This window comes from Triticum aestivum, chromosome 7A (genome assembly GCF_018294505.1).
Source record: "Triticum aestivum cultivar Chinese Spring chromosome 7A, IWGSC CS RefSeq v2.1, whole genome shotgun sequence".
Lineage (NCBI taxonomy): Eukaryota > Viridiplantae > Streptophyta > Magnoliopsida > Poales > Poaceae > Triticum > Triticum aestivum.
The window spans coordinates 109090956-109104967 of NC_057812.1; the positions used below are offsets into that span (position 1 = coordinate 109090956).

The 14012-nt window shown below is 45.8% G+C and overlaps 1 protein-coding gene across 1 annotated transcript; it reads right to left on the reverse strand.

The window, feature by feature from the left end:
• Positions 1–9231: 9231 nt before the first annotated feature.
• LOC123150433 (probable folate-biopterin transporter 2) lies at positions 9232–13162 on the reverse strand. Its single transcript, XM_044570287.1, has 6 exons — positions 13003–13162; positions 12180–12889; positions 11380–11639; positions 11017–11112; positions 10758–10928; positions 9232–10194 (listed from the first exon to the last, which is right to left on the reverse strand). The coding sequence occupies exons 2-6, from the start codon at positions 12583–12585 to the stop codon at positions 9505–9507; spliced, it is 1623 nt and encodes a 540-aa protein (XP_044426222.1). The 5' UTR covers positions 12586–12889; positions 13003–13162; the 3' UTR covers positions 9232–9504.
• Positions 13163–14012: the final 850 nt, after the last annotated feature.

Genomic DNA, 14012 nt, shown 5'->3' on the forward strand with positions numbered 1-14012 from the left:
GAATCTCGATAGTAGTGATACACATATTCATAATGTTGAAGCCAAAAGATGCAGAGTTGATAATGATAGTGCAACTTATTTGTGGCACTGCCGTTTAGGTCATATCGGTGTAAAGCGCATGAAGAAACTCCATACTGATGGACTTTTGGAACCACTTGATTATGAATCACTTGGTACTTGCGAACCGTGCCTCATGGGCAAGATGACTAAAACGCCGTTCTCCGGTACTATGGAGAGAGCAACAGATTTGTTGGAAATCATACATACAGATGTATGTGGTCCAATGAATGTTGAAGCTCGTGGCGGATATCGTTATTTTCTCACCTTCACAGATGATTTAAGCAGATATGGGTATATCTACTTAATGAAACATAAGTCTGAAACATTTGAAAAGTTCAAAGAATTTCAGAGTGAAGTTGAAAATCATCGTAACAAGAAAATAAAGTTTCTACGATCTGATCGTGGAGGAGAATATTTGAGTTACGAGTTTGGTTTACATTTGAAACAATGCGGAATAGTTTCGCAACTCACGCCACCCGGAACACCACAGCGTAATGGTGTGTCCGAACGTCGTAATCGTACTTTACTTGATATGGTGCGATCTATGATGTCTCTTACAGATTTACCGCTATCGTTTTGGGGTTATGCTTTAGAGACGGCCGCATTCACGTTAAATAGGGCACCATCAAAATCCGTTGAGACGACGCCTTATGAACTATGGTTTGGCAAGAAACCAAAGTTGTCGTTTCTGAAAGTTTGGGGCTGCGATGCTTATGTGAAAAAGCTTCAACCTAATAAGCTCGAACCCAAATCGGAGAAATGTGTCTTCATAGGATACCCGAAGAAGACTATTGGGTACACCTTCTATCATAGATCCGATGGCAAGACATTTGTTGCTAAGAATGGATCCTTTCTAGAGAAGGAGTTTCTCTCGAAAGAAGTGAGTGGGAGGAAAGTAGAACTTGATGAGGTAACTGTACCTGCTCCCTTATTGGAAAGTAGTACATCACAGAAACCGGTTTCTGTGACACCTACACCAATTAGTGAGGAAGCTAATGATGATGATCATGAAACTTCAGAACAAGTTACTACTGAACCTCGTAGATCAACCAGAGTAAGATCCGCACCAGAGTGGTACGGTAATCCTGTTCTGGAAGTCATGCTACTAGATCATGATGAACCTACGAACTATGAAGAAGCAATGGTAAGCCCAGATTCCGCAAAATGGCTTGAAGCCATGAAATCTGAGATGGGATCCATGTATGAGAACAAAGTGTGGACTTTGGTTGACTTGCCCAATGATCGGCAAGCAATTGAAAATAAATGGATCTTCAAGAAGAAGACTGACGCTGACGGTAATGTTACTGTCTACAAAGCTCGACTTGTCGCAAAAGGTTTTCGACAAGTTCAAGGAATTGACTACGATGAGACCTTCTCACCCATAGCGATGCTTAAGTCTGTCCGAATCATGTTAGCAATTGCCGCATTTTATGATTATGAAATTTGGCAGATGGATGTCAAAACTGCATTCCTGAATGGATTTCTGGAAGAAGAGTTGTATATGATGCAGCCGGAAGGTTTTGTCGATCCAAAAGGAGCTAACAAAGTGTGCAAGCTCCAGCGATCCATTTATGGACTGGTGCAAGCATCTCGGAGTTGGAATAAATGCTTTGATAGTGTGATCAAAGCATTTGGTTTTGTACAGACTTTTGGAGAAGCCTGTATTTACAAGAAAGTGAGTGGGAGCTCTGTAGCATTTTTGATATTATATGTGGATGACATATTGCTAATCGGAAATGATATAGAATTTCTGGGTAGCATAAAGGGATACTTGAATAAGAGTTTTTCAATGAAAGACCTCGGTGAAGCTGCTTACATATTGGGCATTAAGATCTATAGAGATAGATCAAGACGCTTAATTGGACTTTCACAAAGCACATACCTTGACAAAGTTTTGAAGAAGTTCAAAATGGATCAAGCAAAGAAAGGATTCTTGCCTGTGTTACAAGGTGTGAAGTTGAGTAAGACTCAATAACCCGATCACTGCAGAAGATAGAGAGAAAATGAAGGATGTTCCCTATGACTCAGCCATAGGCTCTATCATGTATGCAATGCTGTGTACCAGACCTGATGTGTGCCTTGCTATAAGCCTAGCAGGGAGGTACCAAAGTAATCCAGGAGTGGATCACTGGACAGCGGTCAAGAACATCCTGAAATACCTGAAAAGGACTAAGGATATGTTTCTCATATATGGAGGTGACAAAGATCTCATCATAAATGGTTACGTTGATGCAAGCTTTGACACTGATCCGGACGATTCTAAATCGCAAACCGGATACATATTTACATTAAACGGTGGAGCTGTCAGTTGGTGTAGTTCTAAACAAAGCGTCGTGGCGGGATCTACATGTGAAGCGGAGTACATAGCTGCTTCGGAAGCAGCAAACGAAGGAGTCTGGATGAAGGAGTTCATATCCGATCTAGGTGTCATACCTAGTGCATTTGGTCCAATGAAAATCTTTTGTGACAATACTGGTGCAATTGCCTTGGCAAAGGAACCCAGATTTCACAAGAGAACCAAGCACATCAAGAGACACTTCAATTCCATACGGGATCTAGTCCAGGTGGGAGACATAGAGATTTGCAAGATACATACGGATCTGAATGTAGCAGACCCATTGACTAAGCCTCTTCCACGAGCAAAACATGATCAGCACCAAGGCTCCATGGGTGTTAGAATCATTATTGTGTAATCTAGATTATTGACTCTAGTGCAAGTGGGAGACTAAAGGAAATATGCCCTAGAGGCAATAATAAAGTTATTATTTATTTCCTTATATCATGATAAATGTTTATTATTCATGCTAGAATTGTATTAACCGGAAACGTAATACTTGTGTGAATACATAGACAAACAAAGTGTCACTAGTATGCCTCTACTTGACTAGCTCGTTAATCGAAGATGGTTATGTTTCCTAACCATAGACATGAGTTGTCATTTGATTAACGGGATCACATCATTAGGAGAATGATGTGATTGACATGACCCATTCCATTAGCTTAGCACCCGATCGTTTAGTATGTTGCTATTGCTTTCTTCATGACTTATACATGTTCCTATGACTATGAGATTATGCAACTCCCGTTTACCGGAGGAACACTTTGTGTGCTACCAAACGTCACAACGTAACTGGGTGATTATAAAGGTGCTCTACAGGTGTCTCCAAAGGTACATGTTGGGTTGGCCGTATTTCGAGATTAGGATTTGTCGCTCCGATTGTCGAAGAGGTATCTCTGGGCCCTCTCGGTAATACACATCACTTAAGCCTTGCAAGCAATGCAACTAATAAGTTAGTTGCAAGATGATGTATTACGGAACGAGTAAAGAGACTTGCCGGTAACGAGATTGAACTAGGTATTGAGATACCGACGATCGAATCTCGGGCAAGTAACATACCGATGACAAAGGGAACAGCGTATGCTGTTATGCGATCTGACCGATAAAGATCTTCGTAGAATATGTAGGAACCAATATGAGCATCCAGGTTCCGCTATTGGTTATTGACCGGAGACGTGTCTCGGTCATGTCTACATTGTTCTCGAACCCGCAGGGTCCGCACGCTTAACGTTACGATGATAGTTTCATTATGAGTTTATATATTTTGATGTACCGAAGGTTGTTCGGAGTCTCGGATGTGATCACGGACTTGACGAGGAGTCTCGAAATGGCCGAGACATAAAGATCGATATATTGGACGACTATATTTGGACACCGGAAAGGTTCCGGGTAAGATTGGGACAATACCAGATCACCGGGAGATTATCGGACCCCCCCGGGAGGTATATGGGCCTTATTGGGCCTTAGTGGAAAGGAGGGGAAAGGAGCAAGGGAGGGGGTGCCCCCCCCCAAGCCCAATCCGAATTGGGAGGGGGGGGGGGCCCTTTCCTTCCTCCCTCCTTCCTCTTCCTTCCCTCTCCTACTCCTAATAGGAAAAAGGGGAGTCCTACTCCCGGTGGGAGTTGGACTCCCCCTCTTGGGCGCGCCACCCTCCTTGGCCGGCCCCCTCATCCACTCCTTTATATACGGGGGCAGGAGGGCACCCCGGAGACACAACAATTGATCATTGATCTCTTAGCCATGTGCGGTGCCCCCCTCCACCATAATCCTCGATAATATTGTAGCGGTGCTTAGGCAAAGCCCTGCGATGGTAGAACATCAAGATCGTCACCACGCCGTCGTGCTGACGGAACTCATCCCCGACACTTTGCTGGATCGGAGTCCGGGGATCGTCATCAAGCTGAACGTGTGCAAAAACTCGGAGGTGCTGTAATTTCGGTGCTTGATCGGTCGGGCCGTGAAGACGTACGACTACATCAACCGCGTTGTTATAACGCTTCCGCTTCCGGTCTACGAGGGTACGTAGACAACACTCTCCCCTCTCGTTGCTGTGCATCACCATGATCTTGCGTGTGCGTAGGAAAATTTTGAAATTACTACGTTCCCCAGCAGATTCAGTGGTGGTTCATCGATTACAACCGAATTGGAGATACAAGCTAGGGTTCTTGGAGGAAGAAAGGGGGTTAGGGATAGGAGAGCCAACCGCCACTGTTCTCTAGTTCCAGCCTGCCCTCCCTCTCACATGTTGGCTGCTACTTAACTCTCTCTGTCAGCATGTGATCCAGCCGTGGGCCGGGTAACACCCACTTCCCTTGTGAGCCTAAGTCAGTCTAGGATGGGCCTTGGTCGTTGATGTAGTAGTGTCTGATGTCTACTACACAACCTTCTTCTTGTAGACGTTGTTGGGCCTCCAAGTGCAGAGGTTTGTAGGACAGTAGCAAATTTCCCTCAAGTGGATGACCTAAGGTTTATCAATCCGTGGGAGGCGTAGGATGAAGATGGTCTCTCTCAAGCAACCCTGCAACCAAATAATAAAGAGTCTCTTGTGTCCCCAACACACCCAATACAAATGGTAAATTGTATAGGTGCACTAGTTCGGCGAAGAGATGGTGATACAAGTGCAATATGGATAGTAGATAATGGTTTTTGTAATATGAAAATATAAAAACAGCAAGGTAACTAATGGTAAAAGTGAGCACAAACGGTATTGCAATGCGTTGAAACAAGGCCCATGGTTCATACTTTCACTAGTGCAAATTCTCTCAACAATAATAACATAATTGGATCATATAACTATCCCTCAACATGCAACAAAGAGTCACTCCAAAGTCACTAATAGCGGAGAACAAACGAAGAGATTATTGTAGGGTATGAAAACCACCTCAAAGTTATCCTTTCTGATCGATCTATTCAAGAGTCCATAGTAAAACAATATGAAGCTATTCTTTCCGTTCAATCTATCATAGTGTTCGTACTAGAATAACACCTTAAGACACAAATCAACCGAAACCCTAATGTCACCTAGATACTCCAATGTCACCTCAAGTATCCGTGGGTATGATTATACGATATGCATCACACAATCTTAGATTCATCTATTCAACCAACACAAAGAATTTCAAAGAGTGCCCCAAAGTTTCTACCGAAGATTCAAGACAAAAACGTGTGACAAACCCTATGCATAAGTTCACGAGGTCACGGAACTCGCAAGTTGATCACCAAAACGTACATCAAGTGGATCACATAATATCCCATTGTCACCACAGATAAGCACGTGCAAGACATACATCAAATGTTCTCAAATCTTTAAGGACTCAATCCGATAAGATAACTTCAAAGGGAAAACTCAATCCATCACAAGAGAGTAGAGGGGGAGAAACATCATAAGATCCAACTATAATAGCAAAGCTCGCGATACATCAAGATCGTACCACCTCAAGAACACGAGAGAGAGAGAGAGATCAAACACATAGCTACTGGTACATACCCTCAGCCCCGAGGGAGAACTACTCCCTCCTCGTCATGGAGAGCACCGGGATGATGAAGATGGCCACCGGAGAGGGATTCCCCCCTCCGGCAGGGTGCCGGAATGGGTCTAGATTGGTTTTCGGTGGTTATGGAGGCTTCTGGCGGCGGAACTCCCGATCTATTCTGTTCCCCGATGTTTCTAGGGTATATGGATATATATAGGCGAAAGAAGTCGGTCAGGGGAGCCACGAGGGGCCCACGAGGTAGGGGCGCGCCCAGGAGGGTAGGGCGCGCCCTCCACCCTCGTGGTGGCCTCGGGACTCTTCTGGCCCAGCTCCGGTACTCCGTGGGCTTCTTCTGGTCCAAAAATGATCTCCGTGAAGTTTCAGGTCAATTGGACTCTGTTTGGTTTTCCTTTTTTGCGATACTCAAAAACAACGAAAAAACAGAAACTGGCACTGGGCTCTAAGTTAATAGGTTAGTCCCAAAAATCATATAAAATAGCATATAAATGCATATAAAACATTTAAGGTTGATAATATAATAGCATGAAACAATCAAAAATTATAGATATGTTGAAGACGTATCGGTGTCTGGTGCTGCCGATGTAGAGGAAGGGGTCGTGACAAAGTGTAGGGCACCAAAGATGGAATGGCCGAAGATCAACAAGCATGGGCTGTATATGTGCCCAGGGGATGTTTTGTGGCGGGAGTCATGGCCCGTGATCACATGGGAAACTTCATCGCGGCCACGTGTTCTAAATATCCAGTGATAGTCAACCCCTATACGATTGAGCTACTAGGACGTAGGGATGCAGTGTTGCTTGCAATGGAAGTGGGGTGGCAAAACATCGTACCAAAACTGTATGCCAATCTCTTCATGATGACTGACGGGGTGATGATTTTCAGTTAGTGGCACGTCATATACTCAGAGAGATTCACTCCTATCTCTCAAGCTTTCAGGGTTTTGAAGTACAGTTTGCATGAAGAGATGCCAATAAAATTGCTCATCGGTGCGCTAAAAGAACGTCTTTTTGTAGTCTCTAGTGCTCTTACTCTTGATGTAGTCCTTGACTTTATGGTTTGCCTTAGTGCAATCTGATATTGTCCACCTAAAGAATGAATAAAATGCCTTTTCTCGGTAAAAAAAAGAGAAAAATATACTTTTTGTCCCTTAACTTTTGACGAAGTCTAGATTTAGTCCCTCAACTACAAAACCAGACAACCTGCATCCTCAACTATTGAAACCGGACAAGTTTAGTCCCTAATCTCGCTGACCCGGTATCGTTGCTGACTCAGGGTGGTTTTGACCGGTCTATCTCTCTCCTTCCTTCTTCCTTCTCACATTGGCTTACTGAAACATTTCATCAAACACCTTGCACGCATTGCCTGTGCCAACCACGACCAAACAGCGGTGGCTAGCTACTCCCGCTGGTGCTCACGTTGCTCGTGCAGGTGCACTACACAGTGGACGGCTGCTGGCCGACGCCCTGTGCGCCGGCGTGCTGCTTCGCTTAGGCCAAAAGAAAGCCATGGTTGGGGCCAGTGCAGCTCAGTATCAACATCTCCGTCATGCTCTGCTCCATGTTGGTCGCAAACTCGCAACTCGCCAGGGAGCAGTGCAGCTCGGCATCGTCTCAGCTGCTGCGGTCCTCGCCGACGGAGCCCTCGCCGCAGAAACTGGGCGATATGGTTGTTTGGCTCGGCACGCGGCGTCCGAGGAAAATGCCCGTTGTCCACCAGTCATTGTCGCCTGATTTGATCGGGACTCCTTCATCAACCACGTCTCCATCCAGCTCGTTGCACCACACAGCTTCATGCATGGCATTGTGGCACCATGCTATGTGCACAGGTATACACCAATGCACAAATGTGGATGGCTGCTTGCACGTCCTGCGTTGGCCTGCTGGCTCACCAATCCGCGTACACCAACACCGTCCACGAGTCAGAGACGCGTACGCGACGCACCAGCCAAGCAGCATATCTACAGCGGATTCTCCTGGCTTCCTGCATGGTGGCACGCCATGTGCAGCAGGAGTACGCTCTGGCCGATGCGCGTTCGTGACGCCGTGTGCAACAGAATGATCGCTGTCGTCTACACGCCCTGACTTCACGAGCGAGCGAATTGATCGTCCGAGATCACGGGAGTTCACACGCACGCCGGCGCGCCAGCTTGTCCGCCACCAGCCGCACCACGCCCACCACCGTCGCCTTGGAGAGGCTGCACTGGAGCTCCGCGATCCCGCCCAGCATGCCCGTGGTGCTGCCTCGTCGCGCTGCTACTATGCGCCAGATGGAGATGGCGGACACGCTCTTGAGCTTCTCCTCGTCGCCGCCCCTGCACTGGGTTCCACGTGCTCCCAGGCAGTGGAGAAGAGGAAGTCGAGGACGAGCACGAGGTAGCGCCACCGCGCGCGTAGCTTGCCTGCATCCTCCGTGGCCTCGTGGGACACAGTGCATGTGTTCGATGAAATACCTCAATAAACCAATATGAGAAGGAGGAAGATAGGAGAGAGAAATACTGCCACAAGGACGAAGACCGGTCAAAACTATGCTGATACCGGGTTTGCGCAGACAATGGACTGAACTTATCCGGTTTCAAGAGTTTGGGGTGCAAGTTGTCCGGTTTTAGAGTTGAGGGACTAAATCTAGACTTCACGAGGAATTGAGGGACGAAAAGTATAGTTTTCTCTAAAAAAAAAGATCATGCCCAAACTTGAACCACCTCCTAAGAGTAATGGTCATTGAAAACCAACCTATTATGGTGGGACATAGATTTCGTCGTTCTTGCATTGGTGAGGGAAACCCTATTATCGTTCCTGAAACGCCTTTTTCTCGGGAAAAAACATTGCGAACTCATGAAATATGGTCACCCAAATTTCATGAAAAATGGTCACACATATCCATAAGAGCACGCCCCTCGCAAGCTCCCTTTGAGAATTCTTTTCCGCCTCCACGATCTCCCTTCGAGCAACAATTTTCCTCTAGAAAATTATCATATTTATTTTCAATGGAATTCTTATGCAAATTTTGCCACCTCGTGAGATTGTGAGGCATGGCATCCCAATTCGTCTTGTGTCTCTGCCAAAGGGGTCACTCTAATAATTGGGAATCAATCATTTAAAACTGTTGCTGTCAAGAATGAAATCATCGCTGCTAGCGTGCACCAACAGCAACATCGCTATTACCATATCGTTCTCCTTCATCTGCTGATGAAAATGAGTTGCAGAGAATCTGGTCCGCTGCACACGGCCCTCGTGGCATCAATTCAGGCTTTGAGAGCTCAAATCATGTAGATTGTGAGGTGTGAACTGGCCAGGTTAAGCCAGGGCAGAAGGAAAATAGACACGTCGCATACAAGACTTGTAAGGAAGGTAAATAATACAACTTTGAGTCAAGATAACACAGTGAGAGTTTAAAAGAAGAAACTAAAGTTGTACTAAAGCAGCGGCAAGTAATATGGATCGGAGGGAGTCTCAAATTTCAAAGCACTATCTGGCATTTGATGATTTGCTAACCTAATGTAAAATGAATGAATACAACAGCATGTGAACAACTAAAAACAACACAATGTGATTTTCATGATCCTTTTCAACTATATGTCTGTGTAATGAGGAAAAAAAACATGTGTATGGTCCATCAGCCCCTGTTGGCGAGTAACGAAGCCTCGTCGTCATCTTGCCCTACATCAAGATGCTCCTGGGTTTTGCATTCCTGGAGCGAGGCATCGGCGCTCGGATTCTTGTCGACGGTAAGAGAGGTTAGCTCGACGTTCTCGATTCGTCGAGCCTCAGCACCGTCATACTCAGCCAGCAAATCAGCAGGAAGGATGTTAGAATTCGGGTCACTTCTCGGCACCAAGAATAGCAGTGCCAACGGTAGTAGCCTCATCACATTTCGGATCAAGATCGCGGCCCAAAGGTTTTTGAACTCTGTTCTTGTGATCCTTAACAAATGAAGGAGTAGCCCACCGATCCAAGATGCTGACAGCACGCCAATATTGTCAATGGACATGAGCAGCGCGAAGAATGTGCCCTCGATGCCAGGTGGGCAAAGCTTTGAGCTGAGCACCAAAAGAGGCATCCACTTAATGCGGTTGATCATCTTGGCGACCCCCTCGTCGATCACAGCGAAGTAGTAATCAGGTATCCCAAGTTTTAGATTTAGACGAAGCACCAAGATCAGATCAAGCATTCCTGACAGGCTTAGTAGCAACTGACTTGAACAAAGAACGCTGCGAAAAGAGTGGTCCCTAAGAATATTTTGATAAAGTATAACTCCAACAAGAGATCCCACCGAACCAATTGCGAAGATAAACCCAATGAATCCCTGGTAAAGTAGAAAAAAATTTATTTCGGTCATGCATCAAAGATAAGTAAATGCTATATTTGCATCAATGTGCCCACACCGCTCCTTTTTTATTTGATGCTTTATAATAAGAAGCAAACTTTCCAACATTTGTTCGGGAATATATCCAAAACTATCTATATTGCATATAAATATATGTATTGGGTTTTTCTTTAAAGTAATTTATTGATATCATAATTTTACAAAAATATGTTAATTTGAAGATATGGAACATCTCGAAAAGATATTGCAGTCAAAATAACATCTTGGAAACTATGAAAAGTCTATAACATGAAGTGAAAAGGAACACATGGAGTCATTTCAGATATGTCAAGTACAGATGAATTTTCCCCGGGAAGAAAGTATAAAAAGAACTGTAGTGTCATGAAAAAAGAAGCCAAAGGTCCAAAGAAATTACGAACTACTCCCTCTGTTCTGTAATATATGTCGCTGGAGTAGCTGAACTTCAGCTACCCCAGCGACATATATTATGGTACAGAGGGAGTATATTATAGCACAGAAATGCATAAAGATGTAAGGTGTACCTCAGAGAAAGATGGCCCTGCACTTGGATCTGTGTACCAGTAGAACATTCCTTCTTGAATATCCACACTGAGAGCAAGCGACATGTACATGTAAAAACATGGCCGCCATACTTCAGGGCATTTTAAGGTCCTTAACATTTTTCCACTGGCTTCTACAAACTTCTTATGAGCCTAGTTTGTGGTTTCAGACAGAAAATTTAGTGCATGCAAACAAAGTACTTATATCTGATCTCAAACAACACGAGGAAAACATTCTAACCTGCCCGTATGGGAAGTTGGGGATATGGACATCCTTTAGCAGTATTCCAGCTAAAATTACCAAGGCAGAAGGTATAGTTAAAATGCCAAGGGTTCCCTTGAGAAAGACAAGATTTATCTACTATCAGATTCCAGAAACCAGTACCATCCAAAGTAGTAATAATATATAATTTACTTTCTACATGGCAAAATAGAGGAGCACAAGCTTGCTGTACTTATTCTCTATGCATAACCAGAGTGTATGTGGATAAATACTCTGGATTGGATTTATGAGGAAGTTATCTAGCTCATTTGATTAGAGATGGTCAATGATTGGGAAGTACAGAGCGCTAAAATATCGAGTGTATGAGCTGGTGATGCTCACCTGTGATCCAATTGCATGAACAAGAAAACCACTTATTGAGAATCCAATAAGACCTCCAACAGATGAACAGAAGCCATTTAAGCTCATCATGTCAGCCGCGAGATGAGGGTGTATTAGACTGTTTTCGGCCACACAGGCGTCTATAGTTACATCAGCTATTGCTACACTTGCACTCCCAGACATCAATGCCAATAATGCGAACATCACATGAAGCTTGCTGTGTAGAGAGACTATAAGCATAGCAATCACTCCCATTATGCCTGTGTATTCCTCGGAAAACAGGGAGGGGGCAAGATTAATAAAGAAAATCCATAGCCTGTTACCAAATATAATAGTTACATTTAATCAAGAGAAGGGCTGTAAAAATAACACTGCTACGGGGAATAGCCGATGTATTTTGCTTATGCCGCATTTTTGCTTTGAATATATGCAAGTAAACAGCTCCATTGATTCCTTCCTAATTGTTGGTCACATTTAGCATTTCCCTATATGCAATTCAGTTATTCAGAAGCGAAATATGGATATCCCAATGGCAAAATAAGTTTGTTTCCTGTTGTGGCTCATCATCATTCGGATGCATAGCGCCGTAGTGCATAGCAGCAAAGAAATGGCAGTCCTATCTGAGCCACAGGCGTAATCGACGCCGTCGATTTGGTTCGTCACTGGTCACTAATCACTATACTTCACCAGCACCAAATGTTCAAAAACTACCACAAGTCTACAATTCAGTCCAGAGTTTCAGTTTACAGCTCGTCAGTACACAAGTGTAACCAAAAGCCCAAAACACTATGCTTGCTCACCTGCAAGGACGAAGTAGGGCCGGCGCCGGTAGCCGGCGACGGGGAGCACGTCGGTGAGCAGGCCCCAGACCGGCTTGACCAGCCAGGGGATGGACGTGACGCCGTGGTACACCTGCGCCGCCGACGGCTGCACCTTCTGCACGTCCTTCCAGTAGTAGTCGGAGGCGACGCGCGAGATGCCGCCCCCGAGCCCCTGGCTGATGCCGTAGGTGGCCACCACGCCGAGCACGAAGCTCCAGTGCAGCTCCCTGACCAGCATCCGGAACCACGCCACCGGTGACAGCACCCAGCCCACGGCGCCGCCCGCCCCTGCCTCCTTGGCCGGCGCCGACCCCCGGGCCTCCTCGATGAGCACATTGGCCTCCCCCTTGTCCTCGGGGAAGTCGTGGGGCGGCTGAGGCGACATCTTCTTGGCTTGGCTGCTCCCGCGCGAGATCTCCAATGGGTGTGCCGCCGCTCGGAGATCGCGCGCTAGAGCTTGGATCCCGCACTGCCTCTCGACGAGCAGCTCCGGGCTGGATCTGGAGCCTGGACGCCCAAGAACGGCAGATTCGGCGGGGTTTCTTGAATCCTGAGCGCCGGCGAGACAGCTGAATGATCGGAGCTGGGAGCTAGGTGCATCTCCGTCGATCTAACAAGCTTCTAAAGCCTCAGAAACCCCAAGAAATTCAGCGCTTGGACAAGAACATCAAATCGAAGGCCGCCTGAGCCTTTCAGGGAGGGACAAGCACAAAAATGAGGAAATTGGTGCACAGGGACGGGCAAGAAATTGGATTGCAGCAGAGTGGTGGCCAATTGCTTTCACACAACAAAGAAAAAATACCGAATTGAGCAGCCAGATGCGAATGCTAGTGGCCTGCGAACATCGGAGACTGGTGAGTAAAACAAGAAGAGCTGAGAAAAGAAATGGATCGTGGGCGGAAGCGGAAGTCCTAGAAAATGGAGGAATCCTTTGGGATTTGTGAGGGGGGCCTGAGGATAGCCGTTTGACCTCTTTCTTGTCTTTAATTATTTGATTATGCTTGCTGACTAGCGTTAAGCTAGGTCCCTGTCGCTGTAGGGTGGGGCAGCCAACGAGGGGCCACTTGGCAGTGGGTGTGCATGTTAGGGAGTTAATTGAGCCTGCGTGTTCCTCGGTTTTGCGCGCGATAGGGCGTGGAAAACATATCCAGCGAAACGGGAGATTACGTGCGCCTAATGCACCTTACGATTTTGGACTGTTGGATGAGGAATTGGTGGACAGGATTAAAACAGAAACGAAGATGTGAACAGGCGTTGCAAAACAAACCTTGTGTTTATAATCAAACTCAACGGCACTCCGGTTTTCCACCGTGGTTTCGTCACAGGTGGTTTTATTTGGATGAAATGTGAGGACTTATTGTGAATATGCCGTACTACATGGGTGGACCGCATGTTGATTTTGGTCAAAATACAAGGTATGTTTTGGCAAATGCGGGAGGAACCCATTTCAAGCCAAACCACATCCATCGGCTTTTCATCCGGCGCCCCCCAAAACGCGGGGTGTGTTGGTTGCACTTATTCTCATGTGTAACTGCACATGTTCTCAATAGACTATGGTACTCCATCAATGGCTTATTAAGGAAGGACTCACCTAGTTCTTCACCGTTGGCAACCTACCGCACGCCTACTACACATGGAAGGCAACTATAGGAAGAAAGCACGACTACTAGATGAGGATGGCGGGCGTTGGTGAGAAGTTCCAAAATGGCATTAACAATAATTGCCCTTAAGGAAAATCCCAACCTAGACCTGGATCTAATCTATACTATCTACAACTGAGATCTGATCTCCTCATCCATCCCCACTTCGAGC

Bases quoted from the DNA above. Each gene is read 5' to 3' on its own strand.
- LOC123150433 (XM_044570287.1), bottom strand. From the start codon at position 12,585: ATGTCGCCTCAGCCGCCCCACGACTTCCCCGAGGACAAGGGGGAGGCC. The intron at 11,113-11,379 runs GTGAGCATCACC...GTCTTTCTCAAG, and splicing joins TTCATGCAATTGGATCACAG to GGAACCCTTGGCATTTTAAC. The intron at 10,195-10,757 runs GTACACCTTACA...CTACTTTACCAG, and splicing joins CAGGGCCATCTTTCTCTGAG to GGATTCATTGGGTTTATCTT.